Below are 21,283 nucleotides of genomic sequence, written 5' to 3' on the forward strand. Positions count from 1 at the left end.
TTAGAGTGGCTGGAACATAAGTAATTGAGGCATATTTTGTTGAACAACAAAAATTAATTTTGTTCAACTATAATAAGGTATATTTTTAAATGCATTATTCCTGCTTTTATTGCTGCACTATTCAAAGTGGTTCCAGTTACATCAGCAACTAAACAGTAACCTTGTCATCCCTTTTCTGAGGTGTTTACAAGCCAAAAAGCAAAAGTTACAAGTCCTTATCCAAGAAAGTAGATTTTATACAAAATTTCTGATCATAAACTTTAAAATCAGTTGTAAAGTTTCATTTTGAATTGATTTCACTGGACATCTCCAAACGGAAATCCCACTGACAACTCTTCACTCTCAAACAGCATTTGCAACATAAGGTCATAAAGCAAGCAACAATAAAAAAGAAGCTCAGCAATATGTTTTGGACTGGAATGGCAGGCTTTTCAGGTTCACACAGACTCTTGCAGTAGCTTTGGTCCAGTTTTTAACTTCACTTCTAATTTCTAGTATGCACACTGCTGCAGTACCTAAAACAAGACCGCACACTAGAGAAAAGGTTTTCTGAAAAACTGCCCACCTGAGACAATCCCAAAAGGTTTCCTAGGATTAACTCTACATAATATCTGAGGGATTTTTCTTTATTTATTTTTAGGATTTTAATGTGTAACTTTATGCCCTTTAGTTACAGAAATCGAGTGAATAGAAAACCAGAGAGAAGACAGATAAATTCCTAGTATATTACTCGGACCTGTTTTAAGATTAAATCAGCAGTACCCAAAAATACCCTCTGGATCTCCTTTCCTCTTCAGAAATGAAGCTTTGAAGAACAGCATCTCCATTATAGGCATCTATCTTTGGCATGAATTGCCTGTTTCCCCTAGAAATCTCTTAAAACGACCTATCTATTTCAAAACACATTTAATGGACAGAGGTCTTTAGAGATTAGACTCCTTCCAGCTTAGGCAGCTGGCAGAGAGGGCACAGTTTGCACCGCAGCTTTAAGAAAGCTAAGAGGACATAACCACAAACCTGACTGGTGGGAGTTTCACAGTAGTCATCACAGAGGAAAATAATTGAGCGAAAGAAAGATGTAACTATGTAGGAAATGAGGACTAACTGCATCCCAATGCAATATTTTCTTTCTTCTCTCCAGCCCCTGCCCATAAACTCTCTAAACATACATGGAAAAACACTACAAGAAAAGACAGCTTCTGTCAACAGTACTTAATCTAGTAATGAAACTTCTGCTAGGATACATAAATCTGCTTTGACTTAAAGGGTAGGGCTTTAGCACTAGATTAACACACCCTTAATGTAGGTGTCTGCCCGAAAGCAAATTGCAAAATGCTAAGATCTGCATGACAGTATATGGACTGATCGGTGAAGAACCATGGGAACAGCCACTAGGTTTCTACCTCAGGATGAGACAAACCATCCCCCAGCTAGCAAAGCCTACAATGAGAACTTAGATGTACACTTGCACTTACAAACCGAAATGTGTATTTAGGTGTCTTACTACTGATCCGCACTCCACCTACCTGTCATTGTTTCAGATAAGAATATTTGGAAATTGTTAGCCACAAACAGCAGATTACTTCTGCCATATGACTAGATCTCTTCATATCCATCTTTGATTCAACTGACTCCAAAGTAAAATGCTGACAGTAAACCTGTCTCCTTTACACACATTGTGCTTAATTATTTACACAACTGTCCTGACAGCATATTAATGGCTCCATCCTACACTATTACTTGGGCTTGACATTTTATTTGAAAGATAACTTGGGAATAACAAAATCTGTGATCTGCATCCAAAACAGTGTTTAATGAAAGACAAACTCTGTCTAGCACCACATAATGTAACCAGAGTAAGTTGACTGATACCTAGCCTACAAAATACCCAGTCACAGGACAGGACAAACAGGTTGGTGTACCTGATCTGAAAAAATGATGCTGAAGCAAGAGATGCAATGGTAATCAAAGGAAAAAGGTAAGCTGCATGAAACAGTGAGAAAGGATCACTGAAGCAGATTTAACATATGATATTCCACAAAGCCGTAAGAAATACATCCCACGGTGCCCATGCAGGGTTACTGTGAGGTCACTCTCTGTCCTTTTTGGTATGTCACAGGAACTGAGGGGAAGCGCCTGAAAACCACAAAAAGGCAACCATCGTGAACCGTGTTCAAGATGAAGTGTGCAAGGCCAGTCAGCCTCATCTCAGTTCTCAGAAGTCTACACCACAGAAAATCCCCTGCGAAGTTGTACCCAAGCACATGAAAGCAACCTGGAGCACACCTTGCATGGATCTAGTGAGGGCACATCATGCTCGAATAACCTCACTGCCTTCTCCGATTAGATGAATGGCTCAGTGGATGAGGTGAGAACACTAACTGCTGTTTAGCTTCACTTCTCCAGCAAGGCTTTTTACAGCATCTCCCATAGTATTCTTATTCTTAAACTGGCGAGATGTGGACTAAGGGGACTATAAGGTGCTCTTAGGGGGGAAAAAAGGAAGATGTTTGGGTTTTTTCTTTTTCCATTCACACACAAAAACCAGAACACAAAAACCCCCGCTAACTTACCAGCAATGTCCTTCAAGGATCAGTATTGGGCCAGTACTGTTCAATGTCTTCATTAAAAACCTGGACAATGGGACAGTACGCACTCTCAGATGGTTCGTGCATAATACCAGTTTCAGAGGGGAGTAAGACATCAACTGAAACACTGGTGGGCTGGGCTGCTATCCAAATGGACCTTGACAAGCTGGAAAAACAGGAACCACATGAAATCCAAGGGCAAGTGAGAAGTCCTGCACCTAGAGTTCAGTAACCCAATGCAGCAACACATTGGTTACTGTGTTGTAACAACCTTGAGAACTTAAGGCTGGGGACTTGAAGGCTAGGAAGCTGGCCTTGCAAAAAAGACACTACTGGATAGCAAGTTGGAAATGAGTCAGTAGCATGCCCTTGCAACCATGAACGCCAAGTGTATACAAGCCTACGTTAGCAGGAGTAGCCAGCAAGTTTCGGGACACCATTATCTGCCTGTGCTTGGCACTGGAGAGACTCCATCTGGAGGGCACTGTCCGGTTTTGGACTCCTCAGCACAAGCAAGACATCAACATATTGAAGAGAATCCATTTGATTATATGAACACTGAATCACGTGATTTATGTCCAAAGGACTAGGACCAAGAGTCAACAGTTGCAACAAAGGAAATTCCAGTGACAAGTAAGTTTCCCCACACATACAAAGAGGATTATTAAGTAATGAAATAAGTTGCTCAGAGAGGCCATAGAATCTCCAACCTTGGTGATACTCAGTGCTTGAGTGGACAATGCATTCAGCAACCCCACCTGCTTTGTCCTGTTTGAGAAAGGGGCTGGACTACAGCTTAGGGATGACCTACAGAAGTTGGATGTATGCAAATTCATAAGACTAGAATAGATAAACTAGAAAGTGCCAAAAGGATTTGTTGATGCAATTGCAAGGCTGCTGCTTAATAAAGACTCATTAAACCAGGGGAGCTCTTGATGGCTAGGCCAGGGCAGGTGGGTGGAGACGGGGGGGGGGGGGGGGGGGGGGGGAAGTACCTAAAACCACTGCCATTTTCAATCAAGAAAGGTAAGGAGGAGCTCCCAAGGCACTATAAGCTGATTTGTCTCAGCTGAGTCCTCAGGAAAAAAAAAAAAAAAATAAATCACAGCAGCATATCTTCTTCTAATCAAATAAAGGAAAAGATGTTAATCCAGAACAGGAAACCAGCTTCCCAATGGCAAATTATGCTCAAGCAATGTGATTGCCTTCAATGATGAAACACCTGGCTACAAGATGGAAGGAAGAGACATAGATGCAATACACATTGCCTTTTTAAGACATCTGGCACTGTCTCCCATTGCATTCTCCTTTCCAGGCTAAGGAAACACAGGGTGAATAAACTGACCCACATAGTTTGAAAAGTAACTGAACAAGCTTAAGAGATAGTCAACTACTAGCTGTCATCTGAATGTCAAACAAGTCAAGTAATCTTGGGTCAGCACTGGAGCCTATAATGCTCAACATTTTCATCAGAAACTTGGATGAGACAAAAAATGCAAATAATGCTAAATTGTCTGGCATGGTGGATACAGCCAGAGCAGAGCTTCAATTCAGAGGGTTGTTTCCTTAAGAACCTTAAGGACTAGGCCAACAAATCCCTTATGATGCTCAGCAGCGGAGAGCACAGAAGTCTGCACCTGGAGCAGAAACCATGCTTCAGAAGCAGCTCAGAAGTAACTGGCTGAGTAACAGCCCTGCTGAAAAAGACAGGTTTATCACGATGGATGCCAAACCGAAAGACAACAACGCACTCTCCACACAGTAAGGCAAATACGCGTCAGACCGAAATAAATTCAAGAAGTGCTGCCAAAAGATTGAGGGAAGTTACTCTTCTATTCAGCAGTAGTGAGAACATACATACCTGCAATACTGGACCCAGTTTTGTTCACCCCACAAGGTCAAGAAGGACACAAGGAAACTTGGGAGGGTCAAGTAGATGACTACCCAGAGGGTGAGCAGCCTAGGGCACATGACCTCTAAGGAAAAGCTTCATGAACTGTGCTTTGCCAAGAAGAGGACAAGCTGTAATTAAATAGCACCTTGAGCTATTTGAAAGAGATCTGCAAAGACAGCACAACCAAACTTTTCTTTGCAACGGCAGATCGTAAAACAAGAGGCAAAAGCCACAAGTTGTGCCTGGACAGTCCTGACATTTAAAAAAAAAAAAAAAAATTGCTAGGAAGGCAATGGAAGATTGCCAGGAAGGCAGTGGAACCTCTTTTGTTGAAGGGTTTTAAGACTCTGCTGGACAAAATAATTTTGGTCTGAACAGAAGGATGGACTAAATTTTCTCCAGTTTTCTATAAATCAACAGTTTACAATTGTTGTGGCCCTAAAACACTGGAAAAAGATAAAGCATGAGGTGCAACTAGGGTCTCGGACAATTTTTCTGGTACCTCACCAAATGCAGAGGGCTTCATAAATACAGTGGATGACAATGACCAAGTACATAGGTCAGAGAAAAAGAATCTAAAATAGGTCAGCCCCCAAAAAACATATGATACTGAAGGAGATTTATTCCATGGATTAGCTGTACCAGCTTAAAAAAATGGCTCACCAATCAGGTTAGCGTTAATGTGATTGAATTCAATACCAATACTCAAAATTGCAATATTCAATGCAAAAGAATAACTGGAAAAACAGAAAGCAAGATTCCTTTAGCTGCCTGCTATGCTAAGGTTCTAACAATTTTTGCAACATTATCCCCAGAAGATAATTATCCAGATCTGACATATGCTCTTTGATTTGTAGACTGGAACTAGCATGCTCATAGCTAAGAACAAGAAGCAGGAGGGACAGACTGACCAATCTGATAGAAAACCTGCAAAGATGAACAAGGGGAGGAAGAGGGGAACACAGGGTGCTTGGATCTCATCAAGGATTCCTCTGGACAAACTACAAACAAACAGAGCGTGCCAGATTTTCTACAGCAAACACAGGTCAAAGACTTCGCAAGCTTTTGTGCCATCAGTCACAAATCTTGACCAATTGTGTATAAGAAAAGCAGCAGCAGCCAGAAGTACATAAAACTGGAACATTTCTTCACTGTACTTTACAGTACAGGTCTCTGTCAAAGTCATATGATGGCAAAGACCTGCTATAGTCCCTTCCACACTAGTTCTGAATTAGTAAATAAAAACTGTTAGGTTTTTAAAAATGAGCAAAGCTAAAAAGTTAACACTATGGACACAAACAAAGCAATCTATTCATATGAAATAACACAATAAAATCCAAACATGTATACCTAAGGCAGTTCAGAGCAGCAAAATGTTTTTGTCTAAAACAACTGAAGTAACTAGGAGGCCTTATTTTCGCCTAATGACTTAGCAACCTGATACTTTCAATTTGTTTTGCTCCTCTGTCATTCCCCCCATGCCCCTCCCTCAAGCAGTAAGAGAGCTTAAAGAATTTCACCAACGACTGTGCAAAAATATCTGTGAAATGTGTGGAAATGGGGTACAGCTTACTCATGCTTAGAGCTGCAATGATAAAAACCTAAAATGCAGAATGGAAACTTGAATCAGTTTTCCTTTCCAAACCTTTTACAGACACCACACAGGGGACTGTGTATAGACCCAAGTAGGAAGAAATCTAGTTTTAAGAACTGGATATACAGCATCATCACAAAATTTGGATTTTGTTACTACTTGTTACCTTGTAGCAATCACCAGGAAAGCACATACTGTCCTGGTGGAAGGAAAGCAGGGAAAATAACTTCTGGGTATCAATTTTGTACTGGACAAGTGGTCCCTTATCAGTGCCAAGCATTATAAAACCATCTACTGAGACAGCTTTTCAGCAAAGCAGCATAGGACTCAAATAATAAAAAAAAAGTGTTATCTTGGAAAGGTCCAGATTTTGTGGATTCAAAACAGGAACAGATGTTCCAACAAGGTGTTTTGCTGTGGTATGACAACATTAAAGAGTTTTGGGGGTAAGGAATCAAGAAATCCGAAAACGCTTTCGGATCCCACAATGATACATGTCTGTATTGGTCTGGTACAAAATTATTCAACAGAGAGAGTCGCCAAAACCCTAAGGAAATGGATTAGGAAGGCCCACCATAACTTTTAACCAATCTCTACATCTCTCGGAGTTTTGGCTTTAAAAATTTCAGCATGTACTAATGACTAAAAAAATAAATATGGAGCTCTACTTAATTACCATAATAAAACTACTGCAGCACTCTCTTGGTCTTTATTTCCAGACTACTGTCAAGAGGATGAAACAGCAAATGAAAGACTTCCAAGGGAACTGGTCACAATGGCAACCTCTATGAAAACAGTCCCAAGCTTGAAAGCACCAGCTGTCGGTCTGCTGCACTCAACATAGTCAGCAAGAAGATCCAACGTTTCATTGCAGTTCTGGCAACAAGACACTAAGTTTTATGTCTGGTCAATTTTTTTTTCTTTGGCAATCACAGACTCAGTTTTTGTTTGTGCTGATGCTCTTTTAGCAAAGCTCAAACACCCAGTTATGCTTGCCCAGTGCTCAAATAGCAGAGTCCATGTCCCTTGTTACTAGGTAGATCAAAAGGTCCTCCATTTGTCATTGCGACTTTAACACTCGGTTAAAAACATGTAGCCCTGGAGTCAGAGCAAGCATAACCAAATCCCAAGAAGCTACCCCAGTATGGCTGAGGGTTCCCCAAGGCTTCATGTAACACCAGCAAGTATAAATATACTCAAAAGAAAAAAAACCATGACATTCTAAAAGTGGAATATGTTTTATCAAACACGTTTCAGCATACAGTGGATGAGGTCCTACATATCATGTCCTATCAATCTATTTAATCACATCCAGATGGTAATTTTCACTTTTTCAAAAGAGCTAAAGCATCACAAACTGTTGGTGAACTGTTCAGAGCTACCAACATGAAAATGAGACCAAAAGAGTGCAAGTTGGTTTTGTTTTGATTTTTCTTGAAGTAACTTCGTAAGTATTATCAAGGTCGGGAATCCCACAAATTACAAGAAAGCGGTAGCCATACTCCTAGCAACTCCCACATTTTCCAGTTAATATGCAAGCCTGAGATAAAGCTAATAATGTTGATGACCTGAAAAGAAACAAATAAGAAATCTGTTGCTTAAAGAAACAAGCACACTGAAGGAAGTAATGATGGCTTCATTTGCATGAAAACAAATAGCATGGTTTAATTTGGTGTAATATGGTGTATTTTCTAGAACAGAAAATGGAATTTTGGGAAACAGGTTATTCCCAATGGAAGAAAAATTTGTTCATTTGCACACACTTTCAAGCAATACTGGACAAATGAATTGGCTTTGAAAGACAGCTTTCCCTCCAAATATTGAAGTATTGGACCCAGAGGAAAATCTTGGGAAGTTTAAAACTGAAATCTCACAGATGGATAAACAGAAGGTGGTGGGCATAAATAACAGGTGCGTATAATAAACATACTTTAAATACATATTCTGAGATTAGACTGAAAAGTTAGCAAAACCTCAGTCAAGTAACAACAGAATATCTATGTTAGAGAATACAGAAAGCTGTGGCTGAAATACAATGAAATACAATGGTAAAGAAGGTTTCCGGGGAGAAAACGATGCCAGGTGTCTTCTGACCAGCAAATTTCACAGAAAAAACAGACTCATGTCAAAAGGATCTTGTAAATAAACTTTCTTACCTGCCTGCAGGAAAACCAAGCAAAAAGCAAGAATTCTACACTAGAAAATCAAAGGAAAATAAATCCCCATTTGGAATGGATAGCATGAGAAAATTGTCACAAATACAGTATAATCTACAAAGTATGCAATTTCTTTAATTGTTATTTCAGTGTGGATGATGCTGAACACCAGTATTTTGGGAGCCACTGGGCAAAACTGAGATGTTAACACCATGATCACAGACTGGGTTAAAACCAAAGTTAGAGGTGGGAATGTTATACTTCATGAACAAGAACCCATCACACTTTTTTGGATACAGAGGAAAGAAAGATTAGCGGCCTTCAAACTTAAGCATGTGTTGCAGCACAATCAAACTAGTAGACTGCAACAAGGCTTTACTGTTGGTCAGATTCTACTGTCTGTGCTGTATCTCCTTCCTCCAGAGGTCAGACAACACTATTCCTCCTCTGTCTGACCCCCTCTCCCACAATCCTTGGGCTATTTAACCACTTAGTGGGAATAAGCTACAGCTGCACATCATCCATGTCAACCCACTGCCTCTGAGGCAAGGCCACAGCTGCATGCCATCAATGCCAATCAACTCACTGCCTTCATTCCCCTACAAGCATGTATCACCACCCAGAACAGAACATCTTAAAAATTGAACAGGTATGTGAATTGCATGGGCAAAGAGACGACAATGACCTTTAACAGGATACTGCTTCAATAGGAGAAATAGCAGAATACACTGCAAAAAAAGTGAAAGAACAGATAATCAAGGACACATGCACAAGAAGAAACTAAAAATGGTATTGAGGGAGAGAAAACATGCAGATGCAAATAGGTTTACTTATGATCTAAGGGTTTGGAAAAAATGCTTGCTCATGAAACACAGATGATGTTTCTTTGCCCTTTGATTCCTGCTATCTTTAGGGAAAACAAGAACTTTGCACCTTTCCAAAGGAAAAAAAGTCAAAGAACTATTTGGCTCTGAAACCATATGTTCTATACTCTTATTTTTTCTCCTACATCACAAAACTACAAGCCTCGCATTTCCATTGGGCAACCATTTAAGTCATACAGGTAATCTGTACAGCATTCCATGAAACACAAAAATGCAAGAATTTGAAGTAGCAGTAACCTACATATGCATTTAAACCACAGCACATGAAAGTTAAGCATTTCAAGAAACTTCAATCTTTCAGCAGCAGTAATAACAAGCAAAAGCAGTAAAAAGCAATTGATATTTCATCTTATGTTAAATAACTCTTTTTCTACTCCTATGAGAATAAGATGGTGCTCTCAATGGAAAGCAATATTCTTTCTTTATTCTTGTTAAGTAAGGCAAAGCTCAAAGAGCATAATGAATACCAGCAAGAAACAGATATCAAAGCAAAAATACCCCACGAACATACACCAATCCAATTAGCATCATGCTGTCCTTGATCAGGCTTCCTCCATCCTTCGCTGTGCTGTTCAAAATGAATCTCCCTACGTAACTACCCCTCTTGATATGTTTATTCCACATTTCCACATTAGTTGTTCTCCCTTAGCATAACATACACACTGAATTCAAAACTTTTTCTTTCCATCCCGTTTTATTATTTCAATTTGCATGTGTTCGTACATCAACTGTTAATCTCACTTTCAACTTAGCTCTCTAGCTACTGCTGGTTTTCTTGCTTTATAACAAGGACATAAAAGAATTAGTCAAAATTCTGTCTACTTACAGTAGACCAACTTACTAGTCATAACATCCTCTAGTAATCTTTCAACCAGTGTTTGAGGTTTGTGTCTGAGGTAGCATCACAGAATAGTGAGGATTGGAAGGGACCTCTGGAGAACACCTAGTCTAACCCTCTGCTAAAACAGGTTCACCTACAGTAGCTTGTGCAGTCACACCCAGGCAGGTTTTGAGTACCTCCAGAGGAGACTCCACAGCCTCTCTGGGCAGCCTGTCCCAGAGCTCTGTCACCCTCAAGGGAAAGAAGTTCTTCCTCACATTCAGGTGGAGCTGCCTGTGCTGCAGTCTGTGCCCGTTGCCCCTTGTCCTGTCACTGGGCACCACTGAAAAGAGCCTGACCCCGTCCTCTCGGCACTCACCCTTAAGATATTGGTAGACATTGATAAGGTCTCCTCTCAGTCTTCTCCAGGCTAAAGAGGCTGAGCTCGCTCAGCCCTTCCTCATCAGGGACATACTCCAGACCCCTCATCATCTTTTTAGCCCTCCACTGGACCCTCTCCAGTAGTTCCCTATCTCCCTTGAACTGGGAGCCCAGCACTGGACACAGCACTCCAGATGCAGCCTCAGCATGGCAGAGCAGAGGGGGAGGATCCCCTCCCTGGACCTTCTGGCCATGCTCCTCCTCATGCCCCCCAGGACCCCATGGGCTTGCTGGCCCCCAGGGCACACCGCTGGCTCATGGGCAACTTGCTGTGCACAAGGGCTCCCAGGTTCTTCTCCGCAGAGCTGCCTCCCAGCAGGTCAGCCCCAGCCTGTGCTGGTGCGTGGGGCTGTTCTTCCCCAGCTGCAGGACCCTGCACTTGCCTTTGTTGAACTTCATTAGGTTCCTCTCCACTCAGTTCTCTACCACATCCTCCTTATATTTACTGCAGGTTTTACTATATTCTGATATTCATTTACTAATGTACACAGGCTAGGAAGGCAGTGTAAGCAGGGACATGAAAACATATACACTGTATGCAGCTCAGTGCGAAGGACAAGTGAAATCGAACAGAAGAATCAATGAACAGGAGATGTATACAGGAGACTACACAGAACGATACCAGAGAGTATTAGATCCCTTTCTGAGTCACTACAGTAACAGAATTGTCTGTACTATTAATATGAGGTCTGGAGTACAAGTCTTTCCCAGTAAGAAGCAATGGTGGTATTCATCATTCTACTGATCAGGTGGATGGGACAGAGGGTTCAACAGGCACGCTGGACAAGGCAGTGCAGCAGCCAAAATGTTTCTCCCAGAACCAGTGCTGCAGGAAGGCCTGCACACGCCAGTGCTCTAACATACAGGCTACAGGTCTAGTAGCAAAAGGATCCAAGTCAATTCATCACGTTGGCAACACTGATAGCTTCTTCCTCAAAACAAGAGTAATCTGTGAGGCATCACTATTTTGCACAGGGATCCAGCTCCTCCCATCAAAATAATGCTGCCAAACCCTGACAACACATGACTACATACAAATACATAGATAAACAAAGCCTGTCTTCATCACTGGTGCAAAAAATAATTCAGTTATCATCTGATACTTATTTTCATTTAGTGCAATAATTTTTTGAGAAGTAAAATTTGGGGAGTTGGATTTCCACAAAAAGTTTGTATCATTAAAGGTGTTTTTTTATTTAAAAATAATAATAATAATAATAATAATAATAATTTGAGTAAAGGATCTGTCTAAACAAAGGACAACAGGAACAGGACCTCAACAGAAGCAGGAGGTGAGACAGAAAAAGGAAAAAAACCAGAAAAACAGCATGGTTACTGGCAGCAGCAGGAAGAAGCAAGGACACTGAGGAAAGAAATGAGGATGCAGATGAAAGAAATCCTGCCAAACCTGGAGTTGTAGCATCTCTGGTTAGACATTGTTCTGGCATCAGGATTATCTAACATATGATAACAAGGCACTTGCCACACAATGCGCAGCTGCATTAGGTGGCTGTGCAATCCTAGCCAGGTAAATAAGTAGTGTTCTTGTTCATTTCACTAGTCAACTATGTACTCAGGCTGGTATTTCGGTATGAAAACGTGAATCTGTTTCTAGCTCAAGATTCTGTTAAGCTCAGACCTTTCATGTTATACATTTGTTTCCTATTATGAATATTCTTTTATCAGAATTACTTCCCCTGGTGTAAGCTGTTTACAAACTTTACTGGACATCTAAATGTTATCACTCAAAGTGCATGCTGGAATCAAATTTAGTCAAATATTTCACTGAAAAATCACAGTATTACACAGTGGTTTGTCAAGAGCAGAAAAAACATAGTTATATTGGTATTAAGAGCATGCTCAATTTAAATAAGCAAAACCTACTTCATATCCTGCATGCACACTGCCTGTACAATGCATGCACACCACCACTAAAGCTTAAACCTTGAAATTCTACTCCTAATACTTGGTAAATAGAACCAAGATATCATCCAAAGTGGGGGCCACCCCTCCTCCCAGACAAGGTGCCCTCATTATAATAAATCATGATAATGGCAACTATGTAATTTCAAAAAAATCAAAGCTATCAATAAAAAAACCCACAAAAACCTATAAGAGCAGTGCTATTAGGAAGCTTTAGAGTAAATCCTGTCAAATTTACTGTTCTTTGGCTCATCAGTCATATTAGAAATTTTGTTTTACCCTTACCCATACACAATTTATTGTAATTGCCTTTGTGAATCACATGAACCAGATAAACAGCATCAGTGACTCTACTAATTTAAAAATAGGAAATACCAAACAGAAGTAGCAGAAACTGTGTTTAAAACCATCACAGGTGCCTCCTGAGTTAATGGGTAATTGACCCACAGAACTGCCTAAGGCTGGATATTGTGAACACTAGATCTCCACGTGGCTTAAAGGCAAGGATAAGTTGATGGAAAAGACTGAAACTTGAAGTCTTCAGTACACCTGTTCCAGAAAGTTCTTGGGCTGCACTTTGTTGCAGGCTGAGTGGATACTTACACAGTGGGTCTAGATAAAGAAGAATCCTATGTCCTTGCCTCTTTCAAGAGCATCTGCTTAGGGTACTTTCAAAGATTCTTGAAAAAAATCACTGTCTTCAATTGCTTTTATACAATCTTTGTAGCAATCCCATGATGGTGAATACTAAATGTCGCTCACCCAATTCTGTAAATGCGTGACCACTTCCCTCACTGACATCATAAGCAAGCGCCACAAGAAAACAGGGAACAGCAATAATCCTAATTAATAATTGAAGGCTTCTGTTCTCAGAGACATACAAAACAAATTCATATCCAGATTCTGCAACAGGTCCATGCGGATGGACTCTCAGACCTTAACTGGATATCATAAAGTCCCAGAGGGCCAGGAGTATCCTGCAGCTTAAATGAAATAAGGGCCTGCATCATTCAAGCCATTCAAGTCTTCTGATGAGAAGGTTTTAATATTATACTTCAGTTGCAAGAAAAGAAGCCATTTAATTATTTTTACAAATGCAACAAAAAAGTTACCAGTAAGAAAGCGCTTGACAACTGCCATGCCTCAACACTGCTTCATCATTACTTCGATTTCTTTAACCATACATTCCCACACCGGCACTTACACCGCTTCCCGAGCCTGCCACTCATCTCCTGCCTGGTGCACGCATTTCTGCTCTTTTGCAGCAGCTACCTTCAAGCCTGTATTCACTAACAACGATGATGCTCTGGGACCAGTACCAACAGCAAACCTGATAGAGGGTTCCTGAAGAAGGGTGTGTATGCCTGCTGGACTCCGCTTTCACAAACCAGTTAGGGTCTTCTATTAAAAGGCACAGACTTCCTGCCACCTATAAATCTCAACCCACTTTTAACTTCGAAGACTTTACAATCTTATTTTCCTCATTTATAGGCCCTTCAAGCCACAGACTTTTTCTTCCCACCCATTTTATAACTCGCCGCTTCAATAATGAGCGTCGGTCAGCTCCAAGAGATGCTCCACAGGAACAAGCACTGACATACAAAAAACGTTACAAGTAGCATCACTGCAGTTACCGCCTGGAAAAGGCGGCACTGCTTAGGACTTGCTTCCTCAAGTCTCCTCCCAATCCAAGGGAAAACAAGTCAAGGCAGCACGTACAAAGCACTGCTTGCCGCACGGGATGTGCTACCCCATCCTTAGCCTCACCCCTAGAAATCACCCACACTGTGTAGGGGCGCACAGCTCCATAAACCCGCCGCCGCGGCGCATGGCCGCCCCGGGCGTTAGGCAGCCGCCGCGGCCAGGCCCCGGGCGCACGGCCGCTCGCCTTGCCGCTGCCGGACCGACACCGCCCGCCGGGCAGGGCCAGGCAGGGCAGGGAGGGCAGGGGAAGGGAGGGCCCGCCCGGCTGCCGCGAAGGGCCCGGCCGGCCCCGCCACCCCAGCCCCCCGCCCGCCCTTGGCGAGGGCGCAGCGCCCCCCCCCCCTCCCCGCGCTGCCCCCGCCCCACACGGCGCCCCGAGGCGGCGGGGAGCGGAGAGACCGCGGCGCCGCTGCGGCACGTACACGTACCTTCCCCCCTCGCAGGCTCCCCAACACCCAGCATCGCGGCGGCGGCGGCGAGGCAGCGCCCAGCGCCAGCGACGTCTGCCGAAACCGGGCGGAAGCAGCCGGCGAGGCCGCGCAGCGCGGCCGCGGGAGGCGGAGGCGGCGGCGGCGGCTGGGCCGGGCCGCTCCTTCCGCTTGGGCCGCGCGGGGTGGGCTGAGGGCAGCCCCGCCCCGCCCCGCCCCGCCCCGCGAGGCCGGCGGCCGTGCGAGCCCCCTGAGGGAAGGGGCGGCAGGTCCGCGGCAGCCACCCTGGGCCTCGCTGCCCTGCCTGGCGGCGGGGCCCCTGGGGCGACAGGGCGGCCCTTCCCGCCGGAGCTGTGGCCAGTGGCTAGTGGGGCCGCCGCAGCCCCAGCCCCAGGCGAGGCGCCGAGCGAGCGCCGTCGCCAGTCGCCCGTTAGGGAGAGGCGAGAGTAGCAGAGTGCCCCCGAGACGCACGGCTTAGGGGTCTCCTGCAGGTTCTGTTAGTCACGCTTGGCCAAACCTCACAGTTTCTTTGGGAATTCTGGCAAAGGAAAAAAAAATAGCCTTGAAAGAGCAAAACAAGCCAGGGTGCTTAAAAAAGGCAGAGGAAGTGTTGGCAAAAGCACAGACTCGCCTACAACGTGTTTGAAGTTGCATCTAAATGAGGAAACTGGACCTGGGCACCTGGACACCAGGCATAACTGGAGCGGTAAAGCAGGCACCCCAAAGAAGTATTTTTCACATCAAATTCCAAAAGACATAAAATACAGCAGTAAATCCTTTCTGGACCCACCAGGATCCTGCCATGGGGTCTGTATGCCTGCTAAATAAGGTGTGAAAGTAGCTCAGGGAAGGTGAGGCTGTAACGAAAAAACTAAACCTCCTGCTTGTGGAAGAGGACCTTAGGGAGGTTTCCCTGCTGAAATGCTGCTTTTTGAAGAAAAGCACTGGAGGAGCTGTTCCCATTTGCAGTCGTGGTAGAAGGTATAAGGAAAACAAATCTAATAGGAAATTGGCAAGATCAGACGGTGTTTATCCAGCAGTTGCAGAGGGATTTGGGGATGAAACAGACGGACTGCTGAGCATGCTGTGTAATCATGTGCTACAGATGGTGTTGGATGCTGGCGAGTGCTGCGTGTAGCCGAAACCTGAACTGCTCCAAGAGGAGCCCCTCAGGTTGATGCCTGTGTTGATCAAATCAGTGTGAATAATAACAGACACAAAAGCAAGTGGAATAGGAATAGATACAATGCACTGTAGAATCATCAGCATAATTTTTTTATGGATGGACATCGTGCCTCGGAAATCTGTGGGAATCTTTGGAGAAGCCAAGTGACCACACTTGACCAAGGCAAGCCTGGGTAATGAACTTGGATTTCCGAGAGGCATTTGAGCAAAAGCTTTTGTCTAAGGTGCTTAGAAGGAGTGTTCTAAGGCGGTCATGAGACAAAGGTTACAACCTTCAAGTGGATGGCAACCTGGTGAAAAGATAGGAAACAAAAAGGTAGGAATCAATTACCATATTTTTAAATGGATTGTCATAACAGGTAGGGCTGTACAGGAATTTGTATGAAGATCAGTAGTGTTCAACATAGTCATAAATAGTCTGGGAAAGGGGGCAGATAGTGGAGTAGTAAAATCTGTTGTTTCAGGTTAGTAAAAATAATTATCAGGTTGCAGAAGGACTTTTGAATTCCCACTGAGAGCAGTAAAATGATAGACACATGTTGACGCATGAGATAAAACTGAGTGTTCAGATGGAATGAAAGGCTCTTAACAAATGATTGATGTTCATGAGCAAGACTTTGGAGTGACAACAGATGCTGTATGAAATCTCAGTACTTTGTGCTTCCAGAGGTCAAAATCAATTAAGATCTAGTAACCATTTGGAAATGGATGCCATGTTTCTCACTCTGTGTGATGGTCATGTGCTGGCTGCTTGGATGGGATCTGCAGATCTAGCAGTTTCCTCTCAGAAAGGGTAAATACTACAAAAGTTACTGAAAGGTGTGACAAAGTTATTCATAAGTCCGTGATTCTTCTACATAGAGAGCACTAAATATGATGGAAGTTGGAAGACAGGCTGATGGGAGAAGGAGGTTGGGGAAATAATGCCCAAAGCCTGTACAATGGTTTGCAAGACCAAGTTGAATGGACTTTTGAGTTGAGTGATTCCTCATCGTAATTTCTAATGCAAAACCTGCAGAAAGCAAATTTGGCTAACAGGCAGCAGTTTCAAAACAAAAACTATTTTAATGCAGTCTTAAACTTCATTAAAAATGTCACGGATTCCTAGAAGTTTACAGGGATTTACAAAAAGATAAGGCAGATTTATGGATGGGAAATCCATCAGTGGCTGAAACATGAAGATGCTGCTTAAAGGCTCAGAAAGCCCTGAGAGACACCAGTCTTCCGTAGGTTGTACCAGGGGAGGAGCCCAATGTGCTTGCCCTTTCCTTGGCACCTACTGTTGGATGCTGTCAAAGACAGAATGGACTGTTAGCATGATGTGATACAGGTTTCATGTTCCTATTTGCAGCTAACATTGCTTTTTTCTGCGATTGTCAAGTCCTGCAGGTAATTTATTATTCCACAACTCAGTTTATTGGATTTGTGTTTAAAATATCACAGGGCCATCAAGGTGCTAGAGGCACTGTTGATCAGAGTACACAGTTTTATTAAACTGTTTATAAAATCTGATTGTCAGCAGCAGGTAAGCTCATGGGTGAATATTAAAATAGCAACTATGTGTATTACATTTGATATGAACTGGAGTTGGCAAGTTCCTGTAGTGAAGTAACAAAAAATACTTTCTCTCCCTTTGTAGAAGAGTGAGGCAGTTTGCCCTGGTCTGTTCTGAATGGAAATTCGAAGGAATCAGTATTCCTCAGCTCTGTCCTGGATTTTACATATTAATTTCTGTTCTTGAAAAAATAATTTCAATGTTTTGACATTCAGGTTCCTCATTAAAGTTATGTTAATAACAACAGCCTAAATTGTAATTGTTAGGTGCAAATTCCAAGGTTGCTGGCATTGCTTCCTTCCCTGCAAGAGGATCAACTTTAGGCTTTTGCTCAACTATTTGTGATCTGATTGCTTGTCATGAGGGCAGATGACAGAAAGTGGGAGGAGGGGATTGATGAGGGCAGTATGGTCATGCCAATATTCTGTTTATCAGTGGCTGTGTTGTAATTTAGCTGGGGTTATTTTCTTAAATTTATTCTAATTCTTAAATTTATTCTAATAGTTGAGAAAATTGGTAGGTTTTGTCCTCACAGAAGTATAAATCATAGTTTTATATGTGGTTTGTTTATGGTTTTTAGAGGGAAAATTCTCAGTGACTTTTAATTTCTTGAGTGAGATAATAGAATTGCTAATTAGCATGAATTTCATAATGGTTTCCCTTGCGAAGGGAGTGCATGAACAACTCGACATGAACTGCAGAGAGGTGGCTTAAAACATCTCACATGCGCTTTGTTTAAACAGGGTTCTGTAATGCATTTGCATTGCTCAAGACATTGCTCATATGCACCAATATTTTAGTAGTAATAATAATAATAGTTTAGTATAAGATAGCTATTTGTTGATTTGTTTTCTGTCTTGATATTTGTAATGGCTTTTTTTGGTAGGTGTGCTTTGTGAATTAGCAACTAACTTTATGGATTACAGACCTGTAGTTAATCTGGGTGTTTTAATGTAGTAAACAAATAATGAAAATAGAGGTTAATCAAACCAGTGTTTACACTAATATAGTGGCAGAATGTAAGTCAATAAAACAGATGAAGCGGGTGTTTTGAGGGCAACATGTTTTGTTTAATAGCTCATCATCTGAGCTCATCACTTGTGCATACACTATGTGCTCCACTGTAATATTAGGCAGTCATTCCTTTCATCTCCATAACTGCTTTTTAGATACGTGTTTTCATCACTTATGTCCTCACATCAGGGGGGAAAATCTCCATGACCCCTTAAAATCATCAGTAATCCAATTTCTGAATGTATTTTTTTAAGCTAAATTTCTATGTATGATGTAGATTTTGAATCTTGGCAGTGTTCAAAGATTTCTTCAAAGATTCATTATCATTCAATCTGGAGAATGTATTTTCAGAACATCACAAATTGTTCCCAATTCTGTTTGTGTAATTTATAAGTTTAGTAGTAAGGTGGGACAGTGTTTATGAATACATACATATGTATCAATGACACACCTAATGACATTAATTTCAGTAGGTTATCTGTAAATATGAAAACCAGTCATCTTTAATAGTCACTGAATTATATAAATGCCTTTACCCCCAGCTTTTTGTTTCTTTTGTTCTCTGGTGCTTTGAACACAACGGAAAGGTGTTTCTAGTTTGCGTGGCTTCTCTTTGATGGACTCATAGAAATAAATGTAATAAATTAAAGTTGATAGAGGGAAAGATGATGTGGCAAGTGTAGCCTACAGTCCAGAGGAAAAAAAAAAGTTCAGTGATTCTTTTACAGTTAAAACATTAGTCTTCACATTGATAAAGCATAGTATTTTTGGAGACAGTTTACTAAAGGTAGTTACAATAACGATAAATAGGATCTGTCAGAGGACACTGGTAAAATTCTGTTTGAAGAAGTACATATGTCTGCAGTGTCACTAATACTTTAAAGTAGTTTTTTAATCAACGGGAGAGAAAAAGGGGTTCTTTATATCTTTATGTCCAGCTTCCATGAGAATTTTGGTTGTTTGTTGTTTGGGTTTTTTTGAAATTATGTTTCCTATTCTGTGAACATACACTGTACTAGCTAAATGGAGACATTTGACCACACTGGGAAGGCAGACAATAGATTGCAGCATTTGGATCCTGAACAGATTTTCAGTATAACTATTCACTCCCTCAGAATTAAATATCTTAGCTCTCTATGTAACCAAGATCTTAAAATTAAGAGTTTAAGAATATACATGGCTTATATAAATATTTAGATTGCTCATGGAAGTAGTTTTCACAGTGAACAGCTCAGCTGTTGTGTGTGTGCATACTCATTTTGTCTGAAGAGAATTTTTCAGAAGTATGTAAAATAAATTCTTTGTATTTTTCATATTATGGTGTTTTTTTTTAATTACAGAGCAGTTGGAAATACATAGTGATATCCTAGAGACAGTGAAATGTTTCAAAAAGTAGTTGCATTGTCAGTTCCCAAAACAACTGAAAAAGAGATTGTTAATTAATAAATTTCTTCCAAGGACTAAGGTGGCTGTACAGGTAGTTGTGTAAGAAAGGGAAACTTCAAGTAGGAAAAGGTTATTTTTCCACATCTCTATGGGAAAAAATGGACTTGACATAGTGTTGATTGGCTCATTGTACCCTTGTGTGTGGGCACATGCAGACTTTGTGGTATGCATTTGAGTATGTTCATGTCGTGAATGGCAGAAATAATATTTTAGTATTTATTCCTGTATTATAAGACTAAAACCGCTAACATAAGCATTTGAAAATGGAAGTTAATTGTAGGTTTTATATTTTTTATATATCATGTATATAGTATTGCTCTCATGTGATTCTTTTTCTAGGTGTATAAAGTTGGAGTACAGCAAACACAAAATGTTGAGTATGTGAATGGTTTCACATAAAGCAATGGTCCCAGAGCTGCTGTGCATGCATAGACTTTGCTTATACAAACAGCCTCGTTGAAAACATTGAGCTTAAAGCAGCTCACATGCATAAAAATTTTGGTAGATCAGGGTGGAACACAGTAAGTACATTTAAGGGCCAGTTTAACTCAGGGATGGGAAAAATAAAGAGAATTTGTCATGAAAGCTTGGGGTAGTGTGTTATAAGGGCAGATCTTCTTGAGTGTTTTGCATGACTTCCCTGGTTAAGTTTTAACTGCTGCATAAACCAGGACTGGTGAGTGTCCTTCAGTGCTGGTCTACTGCTTGTCTAGACTGGGCAAGTGTTAACCTGCTTTGGCCCCCTGAACACTCTTGTGCACAATCCTGGGCACAGTTCAGGGTACGGGCTTGCACTGGAAGCCGTGCTCAATAGGCAGGGTGGACAAGACTGCGCCAAACGTGGTGTTCTGTACCTCACATGGTATTCTAAAGCTGTCCTAGCAGGCTTTGCACTGTCAACCATCTCAGACTCATACTGCATACAACTTCGGTTTTGTGAAATGGAGAAATCACAGTGGAGGGCTGCAATACAGTCTCTGTATTTTTCAGGCACTTATATAAATGAGAAAACCCTACACAATGGAACAGTTCTGCCTAATGGCCACAGTGGTACTACCTGGGTCCAAAAAGAGACTTGGGCCAAATACTGAGAAGTGTAAATGTGGCCAGCTTGCAGCCCCTGGTGCTATTTCATTTAACTGCAGGGGCATGGCCTCTGACAAGGCCCAAGTATGAACATTTTATATAGCCAGGTACCAGGAAGGCCTTGAGAAACAGTGGTGTTGAAACAAACAAGCCTGGAATATTTTTGCTGGCAGCAAACAAGAGGCACAGTGGCATTCAAACAGGTTTGAAAAGTTAGTTGGTAGTATCTCCAAGCACCAAATAAATCTGCAGGAGATAGGTTCTTCTGGCCAGGGCCCTGGAGGCCATCTGCTGCATACTGGTTTAGTAATGTAAATAACACAATAATTGCTATGACCTATATATTTAAGGCTATTTTCATATTCAGTTTAAAATACTTAATCCAAGGAAAGCACAATTAATGTCCAATCAAAATATAAAATACCCTTTACATGTCAACAGTTATATGATTACAAATCCTGTCAAGGAACAGATGGTAGTGTCTTTGTTAATCTTGCCCCACAGATGAGTGGAAATTAGTTTTCAGGCAGCAAAGACAGAAAAAAAGTGCATATATGTGGAAAGT

The 21,283-nt window shown here is 41.7% G+C and overlaps 1 protein-coding gene across 4 annotated transcripts in view; it reads right to left on the reverse strand.

The window, feature by feature from the left end:
- LDAH (lipid droplet associated hydrolase) overlaps nucleotides 1-14,732 on the reverse strand; it is a 124,634-nt gene extending 109,902 nt beyond the window's left edge. For 3 of the 4 annotated variants that reach the window (XM_055713710.1, XM_055713709.1, XM_055713713.1), the window contains exon 1: nucleotides 14,433-14,732. In XM_055713710.1, coding sequence (XP_055569685.1) covers nucleotides 14,433-14,466 — 34 coding nt within the window. In that variant the 5' untranslated portion in view covers nucleotides 14,467-14,732. Of the gene's footprint in view, nucleotides 1-2,573; nucleotides 2,755-14,432 lie in introns of all 4 variants that reach the window. The other variant, XM_055713712.1, reaches the window with a different exon arrangement.
- Nucleotides 14,733-21,283: the final 6,551 nt, after the last annotated feature.

This window comes from Falco cherrug, chromosome 6 (assembly GCF_023634085.1).
Source record: "Falco cherrug isolate bFalChe1 chromosome 6, bFalChe1.pri, whole genome shotgun sequence".
In the NCBI taxonomy this organism is placed as follows: Eukaryota; Metazoa; Chordata; class Aves; order Falconiformes; family Falconidae; genus Falco; species Falco cherrug.